Source organism: Manis javanica, chromosome X, assembly GCF_040802235.1.
Source record: "Manis javanica isolate MJ-LG chromosome X, MJ_LKY, whole genome shotgun sequence".
Classification (NCBI taxonomy): Eukaryota; Metazoa; Chordata; class Mammalia; order Pholidota; family Manidae; genus Manis; species Manis javanica.
This window is the reverse complement of record NC_133174.1, coordinates 15,267,266-15,289,647: the sequence shown is the minus strand read 5'-3', so window position 1 is coordinate 15,289,647 and position 22,382 is coordinate 15,267,266. Positions and strand designations below refer to the sequence as shown.

General features: G+C 41.2%; 1 protein-coding gene and 1 long non-coding RNA gene across 4 annotated transcripts in view; one reads left to right on the top strand and one right to left on the bottom strand.

Moving 5' to 3' along the window:
* Positions 1-22,382, top strand: part of SMPX (small muscle protein X-linked) — a 49,455-nt gene that overhangs the window by 5,000 nt on the left and 22,073 nt on the right. For all 3 annotated transcript variants that reach the window (XM_017659441.3, XM_017659443.3, XM_017659442.3), the window contains exons 3-4: positions 9,723-9,809; positions 15,013-15,161. In XM_017659441.3, coding sequence (XP_017514930.1) covers positions 9,723-9,809; positions 15,013-15,147 — 222 coding nt within the window. In that variant the 3' untranslated portion in view covers positions 15,148-15,161. The remainder of the gene's footprint in view (positions 1-9,722; positions 9,810-15,012; positions 15,162-22,382) is intronic.
* Positions 15,176-22,382, bottom strand: part of LOC140847541 (uncharacterized) — an 81,735-nt gene continuing 74,528 nt past the window's right edge. Inside the window, exon 3 of the long non-coding RNA XR_012127600.1 lies at positions 15,176-21,179. This is a non-coding gene — a long non-coding RNA (uncharacterized lncRNA). The remainder of the gene's footprint in view (positions 21,180-22,382) is intronic.

Sequence of the window (22,382 nt, the reverse complement as noted above, 5' to 3'; positions counted from 1 at the left end):
CATGGATTTGGCAACTCCGAATTGCCATGTTTGGCACTCTGGTGTCCACCTAGTGAGTCTCTGACATACCCTGACCTTGGTAGTGAGATTTGGTTTGCTTCCCAGAACTGTGCACATCTTTGAGCCTTTGAGTCTTCTCTTTTACCCAGTGTGCATAGATGGGTGGCATGGGCTCTGAAGGCCCGAGTCCTGGAGTCTGAATCCTTGATCCGTTTTGTACTGGTATGGAATCATGGGAAAGCTGTTCACCTACTTTACCTCTCTCCCTCTGTTTCCACATTTGTAAAATGGGGATAATAGTATTCACCTCCTAGGGCTACATGTATAAAATGCTTGAAAAGCATAGTAAGCTCTCAGTAAGCATCAACTGTTATTATAATAATTATCTTTCAGGAATGCTCTATGTTAAAGTGATGAGAAATAATACCATCTAATCACTGCATTTGAAGCTCCTAACGTGCTAAACATAGTATTTCCTTTTTATTTCAGGACACAAAAGCAGTCTTCTTGAGGCTGCCTTTGCTTTTCTTCCCTTTAAAACTAAAAGTGTGTTGTTTTTTCCTTTGTGCTTCCTGGCCTCCCTCAGATCTGCACTGAAAATTATCTACACTGATAAAATAGTAGTATTTTATCTACTAATTTTGACCTTGATATATTTTTAGGTCTGTAATATTTTAAAAGCTGCTATTGACTATTCTCAGTAGCTGTTATTTTACTGCATTTAAGTAATTCTATCTAACCTACCAGCAAAGGCAATACAGTTGTTCCTTATGGATGTGGTTTTGCCTCTTTCAATCTTTTTCATGCCACACAAAAAGCCTAATTTACTGCACCTACAAATGAAATATTACTTCTTGTGTCTAAAGAGGATCTGCACCATCTGATATTTTCCTATCATCTCTGTGCTAACCTAGAGTAAGGTCCATTAAATATAAAAATGGTTACACTATACAAAATGGTTTATACTAGGAATATTACCTAGGGTACAGTCTTGTCTGGAACAAATGGAAACCCCAAGTGATGAGGGAGTGTCCTCATTATGTAAATATCACTCAAAGATCTTAAATGTTCTATTCAACATATTCTAGCTGCTTCTACTTGTTATTAGGATCTTATCTCCCATTCACTTAAGCTGTCATTTTCTGAGTCCATACTTTGTGCCAGGCACCATGCTAAGTGTTGGCTTTGCAATGATGAATTGATACCGGATTCCTGTGTTTGAGGAGCTCATAGTCTCCAGGATTTACTAGCTGTATGACTTTAGGCAAGTTGCTTAGCCTCTTTGTGCCTCAGTTTCCTCATCTGTCAAGTGGGGAATTAATACTAGTATTGATCTCATACGGTTGCTGTGAGGATTCAATGAATATGTATAAATGCTTAGGTCAGTGCCTGGCTCACTGTAATTGCTTAATAAGTATTAGCTGTTATCATCAATCATCATCATCTAGTTCAACAGTTTCCAAAGTGTCTCTCTTGGAATATTAGTTTTATGGGATGTTGTTAATTAAAGTGTTTACAATAAAGTGTTTGGGAAAAAAATACTATGTTAAGCAAAGCTGAATAGGATCTTTACTGCAGGATTTCTTGAGTCCATAACTTGCCATTAGTTTTGTATATTTCCAAGAAGGCAGTGATATATGCAATGTTTTCTAAACATATCAGACCTTTCTTTAATGAATATCTTTCAAAATGGTGTTTTGCAGTGCAAACTTCTAGGCATAATGGCTTAGATCTCTATTTTGTCTGGATTGAGTGAATTTAAGCCATGGTCAACCATACTTGTAACAGTCAGGCATTTAGGTAAATTACTGCACCATGTGCATCAGACAGCATGGAGCCAAGTGGTTACAAATCTCTGCCTGGCCACTCACTCTGTGACCTTAGTTCACCCTTAGTTTATCTTTCTGTAAAATGGGGATAATCATACTAATTGATAGGATTGTTATAATGAATAAAAATATAATGTATAGCAAGTGCCTGGTTTATAGCACATACATTCCTTAAGAGATGGCTCGTTTAACTATCCAGGTAATTTGTGGAATGGTCTTGCTCTCTCTTCATTTGGTTCCATCTCCTCCATGTCCCAGAAGAAGAGGGAGGCCAGAACTAGACCCACCCTTAGAGGAGATGGACAGTTGCCTTTCACATACACACTGAAGAAGAGATGGCCACTGAATTGTAAGGGGATTCTAAGTTTATGTGTCTTTTCAGTTGTATTAATGAAATCTCATTTATGCCAGGGGCATAAAAATATCCTGAAGGAGTCAGTTGATCCTTCCATAGCCTGGAGAGGGCCTTTGTCTCTTAAGCAGCTGATAAGGCTCTATACTAGATGTGGGCAAACCTTGTCTGTAAAGGACCAGATAGTAAATAGTTTTGTATTTGCCAATCACTGGGTCTCTGTTGCACCTACTCAACTCTGCCTTATAGCCCAAAAGCAGCCATAGGCAATACATAAATGAATGAATGTGGCTGTGCACCAATGAAACTTTATTTACAAAAACAGGTGGCAGGTTGGATGTGGCCCATGGGCTGTAGTTTGCTGACCCTGGTTCTGTATTCTCTGGGCTGCTTGTTAAATAAACCCCACTGTTGATGGCAGTGGAGTTGCAACCAAGGAAACATCACAGTAGGCATAGTGGGTCTGATCCCTTCAGATGAAAGAATTTGCCATGACAGGTGGTGGGGAAGCTAGAGCTGCGGGGAAATCTAATCCCACTGGCAATCTGCTCTGCACATCTCTCTAATGAGACCAAGTGACACTGGCCCCTGGCATCACCTTCCTGTCCTTCCCCTTCCTCCTGAACATACTCCCTTTGGAAACCACCAGGGACCTTCCCAGGGCCTTAGCCCACAAAGAGCCAGTGTTTTTTTGGGTCATCACTGGTCTTTTCTCTCCACCACTGATCAAGGTAAGCTGAGTTATTTGTCCTCTCCCATGAGATCTGAGATCCTCATGGTTGAACAGAAAAGAGACCTGTACCCTAGTCTTAGCTCTGCTCTGTGACTTCATCCCCTGGTTCTCATCTTCTGCAAAGGGAGGGTGTTGCATGAAATGACCTCGAAGCCTCTGTCCAGCTTCTAATATCTGTGAACTTCTTAGGGATAATTTCTTGTACTTGGCACAGTGCAATGGGATTTCCTGGATTATAATGAAAGTTTCAGAGAAGTGAAAGAATTCACCCAGGATCATACAGCTTGTAAGAAGGAGAGTCAGGACTGAACTCAAGTTGTCTGATCCCAAAGTCCATGTTTGGAACCACTCTGCAACACTGTCTAGTCTCATTCTTTACCGTCCCCACCCTGGCACAGAGGGTGAGGATGGAGGAGTGGGTGTGGATGCTCTAAAGGGCGATCGTAAGTACCAAGGCTACTTGAGGGACAATTGCCATTTTATGGATGCCGGGTCCTCCCTTTTAAAGAGCTCAACCAACATTCATAAAGAGTGTCAGCATTTTAGCACAGAAATTAATAGCATACACTGAGTAAAGTCATCTTAAACATAAGTTGGCTGGGAAAATACAAAGTGACTCGGTGACAAACATGGTCTTGAGATACAAACAGCCATGGCCACTAAATGATCACCTCTCTACTTAATCGACTTAATCATGCTGCTTGTGAACTAACCCTAACTCCTTTATCATACATTTGAAAGGAATGTTATATGAGCCTTGTATCTTAGTGACTGTGTGGCTTCTTACCCTGTAAAGTTTTCCGTTGCTACCAGCCCGTGTGTAGAACGGAATACCTCCATGCCCCAAGTTTTAATACTTCTTTCCCTTCCCCACCATTACCATTGCTCTTCCACTCACCATTGCCCAGGGCACAAAGGCTCCAAGGAAGAAAACAGCCTGACAAAAATATTTACAGACAGGTGTTAGGGACTCTATTTCCTGACCAGGATTTCCAGTTTGTAAAGGACTCCAGATATATGACAATCCTTGACACAAAGGGATAGATTATCACCACCCATAGTTGGCCAGTTCATCAAATACATTGGTTAAAACTAAAAAAAAAAATTAATTATGCATACATTTCTTTAGTATTTTATTCAAATTTAAAATACAAAAAATGAACTTTCATTTGCTACTTGTTTTAACATAGTAGTAGTAGCCTTTTCTTTGACCATGGATCTACTGTTTCTTTCTTATGTAAACCATTGTTTATGATTTCCAATACTGATTTCTTTAAAGTGTAGCCAGAACTTGAATACAGCAGACTGACTCTAGAGTGGTTGCACCTCCAGCTGATATGATCTCTGCCACCCTGACCAGGGCTGCACAGTGGTGACATGAGGCAAGTAGTCATATTTCGGCTAAAAGATGTCATTTTTTTGAGGCTGACCTTCACAAGTACTTCAAGTACTTGGGGACAAGTAATCTGTCCCCAACCAACTGTATACATTATCTTAATAGTTGTACAGTACATTCTTGAAATCTGCTTCTTTCTGGATGATTAGACTACAGTTGAGTCATTCAGGAAATTATTGAAGAGAACAGAAAGTGTTGAGGACAGGAAAAAAAAGAAACAAAGAAAGGAAACCTTTCAGTATGAAACATCATGGCTGAAGAACAGTGGCTGAGTGGGAGTTTCTCAAAATTGTGTTGAGTGGGTAAGTTTTGTGTGTTCTGACTCAATTCCACATTTCAAAAGTCCCTAGAGACAAACAAGTTATACATCCCAGTGACAGAGAATTTTATCTTAAAATACATTGGACTTTATTTTAGTGGCTACGTGTGTGTCTGTTTGTCTCTCTTAATTTAGGTTAATGTATGGAATAAGAATCTCATTTTCTAATCAGCTACTGAGAAAATGCACCTCTTTCAGAAAGTCTTCTGTGAAGATGCTAGAAATTTCGAAATGCCATATCCTGTTTCATTCAGAGAAGGACTAGGACTGTAAGACTAGGAAGACCCAGAAAGAAACACTGCAAAATACAACTTCATAGGGTTTCCTCCACCTGTGGCCTGGAAGAATGGCATGGGGAAGGCTATAGATTCTGTCAGGATCTGCTGGGGACCTTTGAAAACTAAAGAGAGAATCAGTGGAGGGTCATCTGAAACAACTATGCAATGGAAGGAAACTCCAAAAGCCTCAGTGCTGAAAGGAGACAGAGTGGGGACCACCAGGAAGGTGGAGATAAGAGAACAATGGCTATGGGAGCAAGTGGGTGGGGACTGTCAGTACCCTGTGGCTGGCAGCTCTCAGAAGCCAGCCCGCTGGGGAAAGATGTTACTCCATTGTAAATCACACAGGTGTGTCTGTGGAGGGAATACTGTTTCCAGAATCTTCTGGCTCAAAGCCTGGAGCTGAGCAGGAGAACAATACAAATAATTAAGGGAGTAGTGGAATTAACTTACAGGGAATTCTTTCTACTTTTCTTCACCTGGTGAGATCAAGTGTAGTATTCATTTCACATCAGATAGGGCTATTATCAGGGAACCATATCCTGTTCTGGCAAAAGATGATCTGGTAGATTTTTTCCACTCCCAGCTTCGAGAACATAACAAATTATGTATAGCTTGGGAAAGTGATGTACCAGGTGTGCCACATCGGGGACATATTTAAAAATATCTATATATTTATACAGACTCTATCTAGGAAAGAAGTCCAACCTTATATTAACTCCAGGTTGTTGATGTTAGACTCTTTCTGTGTTTGCCTTATTTTGTAAAAATGCAGCTTATATTCCAAACCCATTTTGAGTAGCAAATACCATACCCAAATTGCAAATGGAAAAACTGAGTCATTGAGAAGGTATTTTATTTCCATTCAAACAGAGCAAGTCAGGGAAAGAGACAAGAATATGACATGATTCTCTGGCCAATGGAATAAAAATAGAGCTGGAGGTCTACATATTCCTATCAAATTCAAGTTATAAGGAATTTTTCTTATGGCTATAATTTAGTCTATAATTTGTCAGTCAAATATCACCACCTTACAATTATATTAGTGAAACATCTCTAATCGTTTACAAAGCACTTCTCTGACACTCTCTTAAGGTGTGCATTAATGATTCGATACTTGAAATGTTCTTAGGCTGCTTTGGATCCTGTCAATATTTGCTGTCAAGAAACCCATTTAGGTTCCTGGTTTCTTGACTGATGCCTTAAAGATGAAAAAGCGTCAAATGAGTGAGTTAATGGCTCATTTTTCAATGTGTCTTTTCTTTGACACCTATTCTGGAATTATTCATTCTGTGTGCCCCTTTTGCAAAGCCATTCTCAAAGTGTAAATCTGCAATTGTAATGCTAGTTTAGAGAATTTTAGAGTGGTTCTAGCTAACTGTGACCAAGTGAAAAGAGCTCTTTGGGAAGGGGTTTGATAGAGTGAAAAAGTTTGTCCCTAAGGTCAGGCAGCTTTGATTTGGAATCCTGGCTTTTTGTGAAACTGTTTGTGTGACCTGGAGCAAATCAAGGTTTTAGGCTCAGTTTCTTCATCAGTGACATGAAGATGATATTCTGTATCTTGGAAGTCTGTTGTGAGGATGTAGGTGTTGTGACGACTTAGGCTGAATCTTGGGATTTGGTTTTGATAAGGTGGATGGGGTAGGGGTGGAAGTTACTGTCCAACAACCTCACCACCAGATTAAGATGAAAGCTAGTCTTAAAACCCAACTCTGCCACACATACACACATTTGTTAAACACACATTCAGTAGTAAGCAAGCATAAAACCAGTCATTTGGTCTGTCTGTGAGCTCAATGAAGCTTTAGTTCTTGTCCCTTTAAGTGCTCCAAGTGACTGCCACCTCACATGAAAGGTCCCACGTGAGGCAGGTAGGGATTTTGTTGCCCCTTATTGGCAGCAGCCAGTTGGAAATCCTTGTTATCTATGGCTGGAGACTGACCCATTTAGGGATCGCTGAAGCTCTGTCTCTGAAGGCATCAGATTCTTACACTCTGTTCAGCAGATTGTCCCTAAATTATTTTAGCCATTCTACATATCTTAACCTCCTCTAATTTCATCAATGAAATCCGTTTCTAATGCTCATGCCATTATCTCACCTATTTTTGACATTTCTTCAAACACCAAAGGTTCAGATGTTACTGGAGATACGGCCAACAGAAGCACTTGGAGTAGCAATTTTGGGAATGTGGTCTTGCTTATAGTTTACCCCCTAACCACCACAGGGGGATGAATTCCCACTTGGAGCAAGAGCATTCCCTGGAGTTGCAGTTTAAACCAATGTGCACATATAAAGTTTATATGTCTTTACTTAAAGTAGTTTTAACAATTGGCAGAGCAAACATTTTGAGCACATGTCTATCAATACTCATCCATTTAGAGATCATCCCTTTCAATGGCTGTCAGACTGGGCCCACACTTTGCAAGGAACTGCTGATGACCCTGGACTTGGGGGAAACAGAATGGTTCTAGGCTCCCAATCACCTTAGCAAGAGCAACTCCACCGCCACCTACTTTACATTTTAGATCTTCTCACTTGCAAAGTAAGGGTTCCATGGCTAAGAGGTTTGAAAAGCATTGATGAAGCCCTAACAATCATATTACAAACAGGGAAGATGAGACCCAGAGTGGCTGTCACTTTCTCAAGCACAGAGAATCTGTAGCCAACTCCCAGCATTGGGCTCTTTCCACTACAATGAGCCACCATGTGCCATGGAGAGGCTACATGCTTTGCTAAAATTAAACGGTGATCAAGAAAAGGTGGCATTCCCAGAGCATGTTCTTTACTGAATACATTATCCCAGATGACCTTGACACGTTTCTTTACTGAAAATACAACCTACGACAAAGCATATACAGTTGATTAAATGGTTAGGTTAGCAATCTAAGTCTTTCAGAAACAACATAACTTGAACTCACCATTAGGAGGACGCCCACAGATGCTTAATAAATGGGTCAGAGTTGTGGTGAGCTCATTAAACTTTTTACTGGTTAATCTTCTCCCAAATAGTCCCTGTATCAACTTTTCCCCTCTTTCATACAAACTGTAGTAATGGAAATAGTTATTGGTTCAATATAGATCATCTTGTGTGGGTCTTATTTATATTGTTTTGATCTTATTTTAGGACCCTAATGATATCTCATCCAATCTAAGCCACTGTCAATCATAAAATACCATTATTTTACATCCTGCTAAAAAATAAAACAAACTTGCCAATTAAAATTTAAAAAAACCATTGGTTATAAGACACATTCTGATTTCAGAGACGTTTAAAGGAGGTGCAACTTGGAACTCAAGAAGTATGCTACCATATTTGCCACCATATAAGACATATTTCCTCTGTATTATGTCCCCTCCTCCTCCCATTCCAAGCCACCTGATATTTCCATTAAGCAGATGACTAGTAGTAAAAGCCTCAGCCTTAGGTTTTCCAAAATGATTCCCATTACAATTGTGCTGCACTTATATTTGAGCATGTCTGGTACATATTGATCAAAAACAATACTTGGGGTTTTGGCCCGAGGAATGATGATGTCCCTCTCTTGATACCTGCCACAAACACTTTGGATCTGTTTCCTTCCTGTGGGATCATAATTATCTTAGTAGGGAGAGAGTTTTAAAGTCCCTAAGTAGAAAAAGTCACTTCCTGCTCTCTAGGGCAGAACATTATACCGTCATGTTGCCTGAACATGGACACTGGATACTTCTTGTGTCTTGAGTTCAATATCCTCCTGGCAACAGAACTCTTATCAGGCAGTTCCATGTGGACCTTACCACACCTTACCGTTATAATAATTTTGTTGGATGTGGTACCCAAATTGCCCAAATGGTGTCAAAAGGTAATGTAGTATTTTGCTCCCTTTGTTCAGGCATCATTTTCATGCATAATATCAAAATGCAATGTCAATTTCTCAAGCCCACATACCTGATTACTCATAAGGCAATGCTTTAGCTTAAGTGAAAAAAAGTTACATTCTACCATAAAAAAAGTTGTAATGCTTGTTTTATGTGGTTGAAGTTGTTTTGGGTCTGCATCATTTTTGCCTTTTGATATCAGATGAATATGGATAAAATTCAAATATATATGTTATCTTCCCCAGCTCAAATCACTGTGTCAATATATTCACTACATAATTTAACATTTAGTATCTTTCATGTTTACCAGAAGGTGTTTTATGTTTATAAAGATTAATGTGTTAATCTTTAAATAAAGGACACAAACCTATGAAATGTGATACCAGTGAACTTGACTTCCCAGCACTCTCCTTATGCTGCGACCCACACAGTGGTGGGCTGGGGAGAAGGTGGAAGAGTGGGAACTACAGGGACCTCCGAAGTGCTGGAACAGCGGGAGGGCATTCTGGAGAGGAGAAGGAGGTTCAGGAGGTGTGACTGCTCCCTGCCATGGTAAATCTGCAGGAACCTGAAGAAGGGCTAAGGTGTGGGATGGCTTCTGTGGACGCTGTTCCTTCCTTCTCTACCATTATGTGTTCCTTCCTCATCCAGAGAGAGGAAAATATTAAGCACCACAGGAGGGTAACAGCCAGAACAAATTGTCTTTAAATTCTTCCATTCAAAAGGAAATTATAAAATTACTGTACAGACTTAAGGATGAGTACCAGAAATCTGTAATAAATGGAAGTCAAATTTTCCTTTGCATATTTTTGTACTGTCATTACAGCAATTTTCTTGAGGTAAAAAGCTTTAAAGATGTACTTTTCGGATGTGTTTTTCCTCACAACGATTACTGTCTCAGCGTGTCATTGTAATTTCTTACTTTCCTTGAGCTAAATCTTCCCTGTTTTCTCTTTTAGGCAAATATCAATATCCCAATGGGAGCCTTCCGGCCAGGAGCTGGGCAACCCCCCAGAAGAAAAGAGTGCACTCCGGAAACAGAGGAGGTGAGAAAAACTTGGCTGGCAGAGCTCAGCACTGCCGTTCTCTTCCAAAATCCTGACCAGAGGGGAGCAGAGGTGAGGCGAGGGCCGGCTCTCAGGACAAGGCAGCGCGAATGCATGTGGGTCAAGGAGTCACCCCTAGGAATATACAGCCCTTCGGTCCTCTTGTTCCATCAGCCAGGAAACACCCTGCCCCTCGCTTCCCTTCGGCACCTGAAGTGCCTGGCACAGTTACTTGAAAATGCTGAGTTTAACATCTAGTGTGTTGACTGTGTATGTGTGTGTGTGTGTCTGTCTGTTAATGGGTGTGCATTGGGGGAGCGGAGCTTCTCAGAGGCTCTTGGTCTGGCAACAGCCACTAGCTTGGTAACTTTTTGCTCCAGAGCTTTTATTGAATCAAGCAGGATGTATTTAGTGTAGCTTCTGAAGAATGATGAACTGCAGTGGAAATACAGATCATAAGCAGGCTAAATTACTTGTGGATTCAAACAAAAAGCCTTAGTCTCTGGATATTGCCTTTGAAAAGAGGACCTTGCAAGGTAGTCTATCAATTTCCGTATAATTTCCTCCTTCTAATTCTTTACCTTTCCTCCAAATTCAAATACCTGGTCTGCTAAAATGGAGGCTAAAATTAATAATGCATGCCATAAATAGGTAAGCGTTCCCTTCCCAAATGTTTATATTTCTTCCCCAATAGTTACTTTTTTTATGCAACCTGGAAGGTCTTATTCTGAAGAAAAAATAAAGGTTTTGGAGCATGTCATTAGCACAAGACAAAGAAAATGGAATTAAAACCACAGGGCATAGCAAAACTGAAGGAACAAAACAGCATCAGACTCACAGACACTCAGAAGGGACTAGTGGTTTCCAAAGGGGAGGGGTTGCAGAGGGTGGGTGGGGAGGGAGGGAGAGGGGTATTAAGGGTCACATAATTCCCAATCACAATATAGGTAGGTCATAGGAAGGCAGTACAGCACGGAGAAGACAAGTAATGACTCTATAGCATCTCACTACGCTGATGGACAGTGACTGCAGTAGAAGGGGTGAGGACTTGATAACATGGATGAATGCTGAAACCACAGTGTTGTTTATGTGAAACCATCATAAGATTGTATATCAGTGATGCTTTAATAAAAAAGAAACAGGGCATACCAAACTATATTTTATCTTTTCAAAAAGGTGAAAAGGCTTTTTCACTTTTGCAGGTGATCATTTTTGTATTTTCCCCCAAATACCACCTATTACCATTTCAAAGTTTCCTAACAAATTTTGGTTGTCCCTCATTTAAACTTTTTTTCCTGTAAATATTCCTGATATATTCCTAAATTAGTGGTTCTAACCCCTTATCAATGCAAAGATAATCTCAGAAAGGAGATGGTAATTGAGTGACATCACTAAGTTCTGAAATTTCAGCCATTAAGTTGCCTTTAATGAATAAAAATTTTGAACATACAAGTTAAAAAGACCCAGCCCTACACTGCTTTCATGATACATAATCTCAAGTTCTGAGGCTGCTAACTTGGCTATCTAGTTAACTAATGATCATGAGCTCTCCTTCTGGCACTTCCATCAACTATTTCTGAGTCTATGTCTGCCAAACATGACCCACTTCATTCTGCAGAGGGTCACTGTGAGGAAAGAGTCAGTTCTGTAACAGACATGGCCCAGCCACCTCTGTCACAGACAGTGGCTCTCCCATCTCAATCCTGACACTGTCTCAGATGTGAAGAAGAGGATGTACTGCAGTAGGAAGACAGGATAGGCTGCTGGCCGTCTGACAAGGCCTGTGAGCACTGACTGGGTCTCCATCCCACCTATGTTCCCTGTGAGCCCTTTGCTCTGCTCAGAGCTGGAGTGCTCCCTCCATCAGAGCTTGCATGTGGCCAGACCCAGAAGGCTTCCTTCCAGCCAAATCCTAATAAGCAGCGCTAGTCTTTTACATAAGACAAGGCAGCTGCTTGCTTGAAGTGATGTGAAGGGTATTGACAAGCCCCCACTCTGTCTCCCAAATCTTTCTTTTGACTGTAATTCCATCATTATTAAGCCACAAAATAGCACGTTGGGATTTTCTGTTAATTGTTTCCCTCTCCACCTGGTCCTTACAAGGTGCAAACACACTATTTAACACTGACCCCACTACTTCCTAGCTGTGAGGCCATTGTCGAGTTTCTTACCCTACCCCGCTGCCTTGGACTTCAGTCTCCTCAACTGTAAAATAGGGATAATAACAGTCCCAGATATGCAGGGCTGCTGTGAGGACTAAATGAGCTAGTACATGTAACTTAGAACACTAGTGGTGTGTTTGCTGTTATTACTAAGTCTTCAGTGTTTGCACATAAGTGAGCACGTTGGACTGTATTACCCCACATAAGAGAGTCTAGGGGAAAACTCAATAGGGCATCTGGTAGTAAAGAGGGAGACGAAGGTGAGACAGCTGGAAAATGGTTTGCCGTTTTGCCAAATTATACAAATACTCCATCACCCCCAAGGGGGACATTTCCCTTGACAATAGCCATTCCTGAAATTGGGAATGGTGCTGGGGCTGATTAGCCTTCTCTCAAGCTCTCTTGATCTAAATCAATGAATGTCTTGCATGCCCTTTCTCCAATCAAATATCCACGTACAAAAGGAAAAAAACATACAGCCAAATGGGGTCATCTGGAACCCTGCTGTTCATGCCTTAATTTATTATTAATTCTTATAAATTATATAAAATAATAATTTATACATTATATATAAAATTATAATTCTCATAACAAATTCATTGAATAAATGGAATCTGATTCCTATTATTTTTTAAAAGATGAGAGAAGATTCAGTTAGGAATAGACACCACCACTAACCCCCTTCTGGAGTCAATATCATAATATCTACTTCTTCAATATATCCACTTAGAATATTCCATTATATGTGACCTTACCAAAGCTAATGCTAAAAATATTACCTTGAGAAATAAAAAGCACAGGGCATTGTTTTAATAACTTGAAAGACAAGTGCCTAATATTAAATATTATCATTTGTTATTTGTGTGTGTTCGCATAATAAATCTTTGCACGTAGACAGATAACCACACACACTGGCTCTGTGTTAAATGTGCTAATAACGTAGCATACTTTGATATTACAAAGAATGAATGTGACTACTTGGGAACTTAACAGAAGGAATTGGAAACATTGTTCTCCTGCATGCTTCTTTATTAAGATCTACGCACCTAACCACCGTGGGAACGATTTATAAGTGAGGAAACATTTTTCATTTCACCACTACACATATTTAAAAAAACACTACTTTACAGCCTTGTTTAAACTTTCTTTCCAAAAGCCTAGCAAGGAACATTTTGGAATACCTGGTCCTCCAAGTAGATGTTTAACAGTTTTAATTGCTTGTGAATCTGCATTTATAAATAATGAATGTGCATGCATGATGAAAGGAAGCCAGTTCTATGGCTCTGTACGTTGATCCGAGGAAGCAACATTTCCCAGATATTCACAGCAGGTACAGTCTATGTTTAATTATTTTATCATTTTTTGTGGGTGACACATTAGCATCTCATCAGCACTGAGCCAAATTCAAAGAAAATGACTATGAAAAACCATTAGCTCTTAGTAGGACAGCACCTTGATATTTTTATGTTTGTATTCATTCTCTCAAATAAGCAATTTAAAAACACTTACATAAAAAAAAAAGCACTTCCACCAAATAATTGGTCAGAGTTTGGGAAGCTTGAATACTTAGCTCTCCTTTGCCTTTAGGTTCGAGACAATCTGAGGACCAGACGCACAAACTAGATGGGGGGTAAAGCACAGAATCAGCTTTAATACCAAGTGGCGGGCTGCCAAGTGAGGATGGCCACACGTACGGGGGCGTATCGCTGGAACCAGGGGCAAACGTGCGGTTTCTTATTCCCTTCTCCCGGAACTGTGCCGGTTCACTCGCTTGTTGGTCGAACTGAGGGAGCTGTCAGTCTCACGTTGGGACTGTTACTTTGGGTCCTCCAAGAAACAGACCCAAAGATGGCATTAGACGTGCAAAATATTTATTGGGGAAAACACCTTTAAGGAAAAAAAGGGAGGGTCGGGAGACCACGAGGCGCGTGCAGGAGAGTGGGACAGCGGGCTGGGCAGAAGGAAGCCTCGGTGGCCTCAGCGTAGTTTTAAAATCTCCAACAAGGCCCTCCCAGAGGAGTCCCAAGGCTCCCAGGAGCTGGCCCCGCCTTAGGCTCCTGTGGCACTCAGTCATTGGCCCTGAGAAGCCGTGGGAAGCGTGACCTCAGCGCGGTGATGGGCGGGGCGCAGGGTGGAGCAGCTGGGGCTGTCATTCAATTACTCGCTGCAGGAAACTGATGCCAGAGGCGTGCTCTCCCGGCTGCCGCGGTGATCAAATGTTCCTCCAAAGCTTTCCTTCCAGAGCAGCGGCAGTGCGCCCTCCACCTCCAGCAAATAGGAGGCGTGACCTAGCAAGCAACCTTTTTCTGTAATGAGTAAGGAGTTGGAGTTCTAGGAGCCACACATGGCAGCTGATCTTACTGTTTTACAGTCACTGTTAATATCTGTGTTTGGTGTATGCACACAGAGGTATAGATTTGCCACTGTGGTATATTCCCGGGGTTAATCCGCTGAACTACTAGTATGTGCGTGCACTTCTGTACCAGGCGTTTGGAGGAGCCTCAAAAAAAGTATATTATATGGTCCTACCCTAAAGGAGATTTTGCTTATGTCAGTGTAAGTTAATCCTTCCCAGAGACATCACAGGAACAAAGGCTGGCAGCCACCTCACTCCAAACAATTCGAAAATTCCTGTACTAAGTCATTGTTAGGTCCAGCTGTGATAACATTCTACAAATCTCTGCTGTTATAGGCATATTATGATCATATGATACCAAAGTAAATTAAACTTTATAAGATGCTTTTATTGGAAACACAAATCCTTATAACTAGTGATAATTTTAATCATCTAGTGCTTTCTTAGTCACATGGAAATCACTTGTTTTGTTCTTCCGACTTTATTCCACATTCCTCACCCAACTTCAGATCTTTTGAAACTCTGAGGTGTCTCAACAGCACAAGAGAAAGTCACTCTGCTAGAATGACACTCTGATACTGTTCTTGCTTTGATTTTTTTTTTTCTGGTTCATGTCCATGACCCAGAGAGACAAAATGTCTTTTTCAGGGAGCTAACCTTTCTTCTCTCTTTTCTTTCTCTTCAGGGTGCTCCTCCCACCTCGGATGAGGAGAAGAAGCCGATTCCAGGAGCGAAGAAACTTCCAGGACCTGCGGTCAACCTATCAGAGATCCAGAATATTAAAAGTGAACTGAAATATGTCCCCAAAGCTGAACAGTAGTTGCAAGAAAAAAGGTGAGTGAAAAACTATTTCCTCTGTCTCAACAAGACCACTATAAAATGGATTAAGGAAGCCTTCCACAGAAGGAGTCTGGCATTCCAGAAGTGTTGATTAAGTACCAGGGCCCTTCTATTTAGACAGTATTTCTGTGCAAAGGTTTCTGGTATGTACAGCCGAGTTTTGGGGCCTGTCTTATTCCATAACCAGTTAGAGAGGCACTGAGGTTGTTTGCCTACCATCTCCCTTCTGGTCAAGGAAGGATAGGGTTGGGAGAGGTAAGATGCTTGGGAAAGGGCATTCAAGGAGCATTTTATCTTGGGGTCCAGGGAGCACTCCCTCATCCGATGCCTCAGTTTGTCTACCCAGATGCCACAAAGAGTGATGAGCTTTTCCTGAACGGGTGATCCAGAGGAGCCAGGAGCTAAGTTTAGAAGTGTAAAAGGGGTGGAGAGCAGTTCAGGCCTTGAAACCTGTAACCCAGGTGTGCATAAGGCAGACCAAGAGGACTTGGTAATGACTCCGGATGTGATGAGGGGAGGTAGGTTCAAAACTGTATACTTGCTGTCCCTCGGGGAGGAGGCACTGCAAGCAGAGCCTGTGACCTTATTTTCATTTTAACTGTATCAGTTCAATAATGGTCCCCTGGTGAGGGCTCACTGCTGCCCTCCATCTGCAGACCTGACACCTGTGGATTGGCACAGGAATTCTGCCAGCAGGGGGCGTGTGGAATTAGCCCAAGTCCGTCTTTCTTTCCAACTCTTTTCTCCTGTGAGACCCCGAGAGTAAATGTACTTCATCGAGCAAAATTACTGAATCCCACCATGTACAGTCTCTTCCATTTCTTCAGCAGAAGTTTACATTTAGAGGAGAGGAACCTTTACTGGGAACATGAAACAGGTATTCATCTGGCTCATTGTCCGTTCGTTTGTTCATCTACTCACAGATGTATTCAGCCAACAGTTATTGAACATCTGCCATGTGCTCAACACTAGACACATTTACTAGTCACTTACCATGTACCTGATATTGTGTGCTAGAGCATTATGTCCATTGTTTCTGTTAACCCTTATGATACCCAATGACAGCCATCATGCTTGAGATGAGTCATATAGAGAGACTGATTTCCCCCATCTATCAGACATTGCAAAAAGGGGTCTGGCTTCCAAGTTAGTGCTGTCACCTACTTGTTATACTTCTTCACCCCTTCCTCCCACGGCTCCTTACAGAGGGACTGCACACTCCCTCTGCGTGTTAGGGTTAGATCTTCTGACTACAGAATGGCGGAGGCCAGCAGAGAAGGGGACCCTACTGTGTCTTCTGTACACATAACGAAGAACACATTGTTTTGTGAGACAGTCCTATGTGTAACAGCAATGTTACTCATATCACTCTTAACTTACTAGGACATGTGCAAGTTAGTTTTGCCTAAATGATTATAGTGTAGAGAAATAGAGGAGCCATTTTGAGTTAAAATAATAGGACAGTATTTAGTGTTTTCAGCACAGTTATGTAAAAGAACACAAGAAGAATAAAACACAGTGGAGTCTACAACCACAGAGTGAATCCCAGTAACCTGGACAGGGACAAAGGGACATGAACAGGTACTGACCTGAAGCGTGGCTATAAACACTTGTTAGTGTTGCCAACAAAGTGCAACACATTGATGGCTAAGCATTGTTATACTCAGTCCCGCATGTGTTGTGAAGCTAAGATGAACATTCCAATATACTTAACTGTAGAAGCTGTTGAACTTTCTCGTGAGAAAGCCTGGAGAAGGGAAATTAGCTTTGTGTAATATTTATTATCATTACCCAACCAAGGCCATTCACTTAGACACATAAATTTTTAACGCAAACTTTACAGAGTTTTGCTTTTATGAAATCTGTGTCGACCTAAATTTAACCCTGGCTCCAGTTTCAGAAGAACTTGGTTTTGAAGATTCAAAGTTATGCTGTTTTAAAATTAGCACAGAGAGGCTCTTGCAGTGTTATTTGGCAGGGATTCCGTAGCCTTAGATCTATGGTTACAGTAATGGGGAACAATATCAACTCAATAAAATATTGAAAAGGTACCAGAATATTCAGAACAAATTTTTGTTACTTCATTTTCTCAGAGAAGACACTAATGGTTTTTCTCTCCTGAACAAATTCCAGTAACGAAAGCCACTCAGAGAGGCCTGTTTTTCCTTACTTACAGGAATGTGAAAACCTAAGTTGTCAGGGTAATTGATCTGAATTCCAAATGAATACAGTCATTGTTTTAAGCCAAGGAATGATCTTTACTTCTTGTAGGAGAGGTATTAAGCTGGTTTGCTCTTGATTCATCGACTCTCTCCTACAGATATGTCAGATTTTGAGACTTCCCTGGGCATGGTTTGTGGTCACAGAGGGAGAGCATTTCTTAACATTGATTGATTCAGTGGACTCATGAGCAATACCCTGGACCAGCCATCATTTAGCCCCTCCCTCAGTGGATATGATGCCTGTCTTCCTTCTGGGACCACCACTTTGTCACCTACCCTCACCATGCACTGTTCAATGATCTGATAAAATAGATTGTCATCTGAAGTTTGAGTAAGTCCATAGTGTCAAATGCTGTGAAAGCCAGGATGCTGAAGCCTTGAAGTCCAGTGTAACTACTATTACAGTACTTGAGACATGTAAGATGGAGGAGCATCTTCTTCCAGCTGAGATCAACACCTTCTTTTAAGTGGGATTTCAGATTCTTTTCATGTCCTGTGTCATGGCTAGAATTGCTCATGGAAACTAATTAAAAGCATTATGGGATGAGAACGAGAAAGGCCAATGACTAGCTAGTGAGGGATTAGGAATTAAGGCTTGCAGCAAAGGACTTAGGGCCTGGATGCAATCAGAAATCAGAGCCAGGCAACACCGAGGCAGCACATACTGACTCAAGAGCAAGCAACACAGGAGGGCACCAAAGGGGACCCCAGTCCAGGCTGGAGCAGGCATAGGGCATGGGACAGGTAGGGTGTCCTCAGGATTCTCCTGGCTGTGATACAAGGTAGCCAAATGGTGATTTAAGTAAGTCTAGGAGCCAGATGAAGGGGCAGGACCAGAGGCAATGTCTGAAAACCAAGAGCCTTCTGACATTCCCATGCCTGCTGTTTGCTGCATGATCAGGAATCCCAGAAGCCACTGTCAGCTTGCTTGCTTAGAGCTGCAGCCATTGCCCCCTCAGACTTCATGGACAGGGGTCTGGAAAGCCTGGAGAACTGCTCAGGGGTGGTGTCCAGCTGACTCTGTGTCCATTTCTGCTCCCTCCCAACTCTCAGATCAGACCATGGGCACCCAGTAGAGAAACTCTGTAACTAGCTTCTGTACCATAGGCACTTTCTTCATTCTGTGCTAAGACATACAAATGTCAACCTTGGTCCCTGCTCTCAAGAGACGTAAGTCAACAGGGAAAGATAAAATACTTCAAAAGGTAGAGGGCAATGCAGCACAGTGATTCAAGATATCCAGTGGCTGTTTGTGACCCACTAAGTAGGCAGCAAAGACAATCTATGTTATGTCCTATGAGAGGGGGAACTCATGATGATTTGGGGTCAGGGACAATGTCAAGGAGGCAGTGGGATGAAATAGTTTAACAGAGGCCCAGAGATAGCCTCTGGACACATGGAATGCCCAGAGCATCCTTAACAGACCAGCCTGGTGAAACCAAACTGTTCTAGGAATATACTTCTTAAACTTTGGGGTAGAACAAAATAAGATCCCACAACCTGCTCACAACACCTCTTCACTTTTTCCAGTCGTAAAAGAAGTCAATAATAACAAATAATTTGAGAGGAAAAAATAAGTATCAAAGTGGTAGCAATGCAGCCATTACAAGAAAAATGATTAACAAAGGTAAACCCTAAGAATAATTCTACACTTATGTTAATGAACATAAAGAGAGCAGCAATTGAAAGCCCTGGGTCTGATGAAGCAGTAGAAAGAAATTATTTGGAAGTTGCAGGAATTCCTCCTCTCTGTGTTGGACATTACAACACGGCCACATGTGTGGCAGCCAGACGTCATGATTACATACTGAACCAGGTTTTCAGAAATATGCAAAAATTTAGAGATTCTTAGTAAGTCACGTAGTAGCTTTAGGCCATGTACATTTGTGGAAAATTCCATGGAATTAATCCCTATTTGCCTTTAAGAACTGAGGAAAGCACTTGCATTTTTGGGTTAGAGTGTTTTGAGGCCAACCAGTGGGCACTGGACCAGACTTTAAGAAACACTGCTCTAGGTGAGAGTGAGTTGGGATGTGTGTACCCAGCATTCCCCACCACGTGTACTCCTGGGTACTCATACGCAGCCCACAATCTCAAGTGAGTCTGTCCTATACCCCACATCCGCCAGGCAGCCCCAATTCTGGGTTTTAGAGATTTGAAAAGAACCTTTATAATGCCCTGCTGGGGGAAGTGTATCTTCTCCCTCTAGCAGTCTGCCCCATTCCAGCAGCTTCTGTTTATGCTGTTACATGACTTAGCAAAGTGGTGTGTTCATTTTCTTGTTTATATCATCTTCATGATGCCAGGATAGAGCTCCTTAAAGGGTAGGGTGCACCTAATAGATCTTGAGCATACAAGGCATGTGTGTAGAATGTCACTAGTGACCTGAGCATAGCCAGTCTGGTGTCCCCTAGAAGCGTGTTCTTGGAGACTTTCTACATCCTTGTATTCTCAGGGAGATTACTACTTAAAAGCAAGACTAGCTGTTCTTACAAGAGCTGAAGGTAACATTGCTGGCCAGTAGAGAGCTCAGAAATTTGACACTAATTCATTGATTATAACTACTCTTCTGGGAAATGTCAAGTTTGGCTCATATCCCCCCTAAGGGGAGAAAATCATGTAAAACCAGAAGAAAATAATTTAATTTTCAAGAGTTCTTTGGCTTTATTTTTCAAAAAACATCTATGTCCAGATAAGACATATTTATCAACCAATCATCCAGAGAGATGCCATCTCTGCTGGAAGAGAACATAAGGTGTTCATTTCTCTTAAATGTTAAGCATTATGCATCACCAGCATTCCTGCTGATTCAAGGTCTAATTTTGAGAGTGTTGGCGGGAGGGCATATTGATGCATCCAGACACTTGATGAAAAGTGCATTTAGCACTTAACAACAGACCCCTAAAATACATGAAGCAAAAACTGACAGAACTGAAGGGAGAAATAGACAATTCAACAATAATACCAGGGGACTTTCAACAATGGACAGAACAACTGGACAAATCAACAAGGAAATTGTCTTAGTCCATTCGGGCTGTATAACAGAATACCACAGACTGCGTGGCTCATAAACAACAGAAATCTTTTTCTCACAGTTCTGGAGGTTGGGAAGTCTAAGATAAAGTTGCCGGCAGACTTGATGTTTGGTGAGGCCCTACTTCCTGGCTCGTAGGTAACCAGTTTCTCACTGTGTCCTTACATGGTGGAAGGGGTAAAGCTCTCTAGGGTCTCTCTTATAAAGCACTAATCCCATTTATGAGAGCTCCATCATCCTGACCTAATCATCTCCCAAAGGCCCCACTTCCCCAAATACCATCACATTGGGAGTTAGGTTTCAATATATGAATTTTGACATAAATAGTCTATAGCAGAAGTAGCAGACTTGAGCAATATTATCAGTCAACGAGATCTAATTGACATGTCTAGAACACTCCATCCACCCAGCAACAGAGGTGTACACATTCTTCTCAAGCGCACATGGCACACTGTCCAGAACAGGCCATATGTTAGACCATAAAGCAAGTCTTCATAAATTTAAAAAGATAGAAATAATATAAAGTATATTTTCAGTATGACCCCCACAGTGGAATGAAATAAAAAATCAATAACAGCAGGGAGTTTAGGAAATTCAGAAGTTGTAGAGCTTAAATAACACACTCCTGAATTACCAATGAGTCAAAGAAAAATCATGAGGAAAAAGAGAAAATACTTTAAAATGCAAATACAACGTACCAAACTTGTGTGATGCAGCAAAAGCAGTGCTTAGAAGGAAATCTGTAGTTGTGAATGCCTGTATGAAAAAAGAAGAAAGATCTCAAATCAATAACCAGCCAATCAAATCAATATAAGCAGCTTTGTATTTGGGAAATACGTCCTTTATCAACTTAGGGTAAATTTAACCAATATCTACATAAATGGCAGATGATTAAATTGATGTGTGGATGGAAATATCATCCCTTTCAAATGGGAAGGTGCAATAAGTTTTAAAAATGTTTTTGCATAAACACCATAACAACATAACAGAAGCTGGGAAATAAACACTAACTGCCCATAAGATCACCATTTTAGCATAATATTTTGAGAGCTTCCCTTCCAGTCTTTTCCTCTGGGTTTACATATGGGATGCAATGCAACAAAGTTGCCAGCAATATGGGATTTGGGGTCATGCAGACTTGGTCTCATTACCTCTACTTTTGCAACGTTGAGCTCTGTCTCTCCATTTCCTCGTTTTACAAAGAGCAGAAAATGGCGTTTCCCTCACAGTCTAGTGGTGAAGGATTAGGGAGATGTATTTTATAAGTGTATCCAGGCACAGCCCCTGGGATGTGGTGATTACACAGTAAATGGGAACCGGTTTTCCTTTGCTTTTGTCTTACTTAGCGTCACTCACAGCACTTGTATGGTTTCCTGTCTTGCTTTTTCCACTTTATATTTTCTCCTAAGAATATTTTTTTTCATGTTGCTTTGCGGCCTTCGGAATTAAGACGATTTATTTCTTATAGTCTTTGAATTAAGATTTCATAACCTTTTCCCTAAGATGGAGGGTTGCTTTGTTGTTTTATGTAGAATTAAAAAAAATTTTTTTCCAAATGTTTTCTCTGTGATTTGCTGGAATTCTTTTGTCCTCAATTTTGAAATATTCCTTTCTTTAACCCAATTACAGAAGCTCTGTTCACTTTCTTTGAAAGAAATGGTTTTCTGCTGAGATTTTTTCCCCTTTCTCATGAAGCCACGTTTCTTTTGATTTGTGATGCCCTTTTTTTTTCTGTTCTGCTCCTTCCTCAGTTAGGATAAAGATGCGTTATTCAGTGGTTCTGAACTGTGTCAAGGTTTTTATTCGTTTGTTTTCCTGCCTGGTTACAGCCTGTGTGGGTGTAAAGTATTCCTGAGGGTGAACGTGATTGTGGCAGCTGCTTTAAGAGCCTCTCCACAGCAAACACACAGAAGCTACCGGGTGGTTTCTGTTAAAACAGAGATCTGGAGGGCCTAGTGT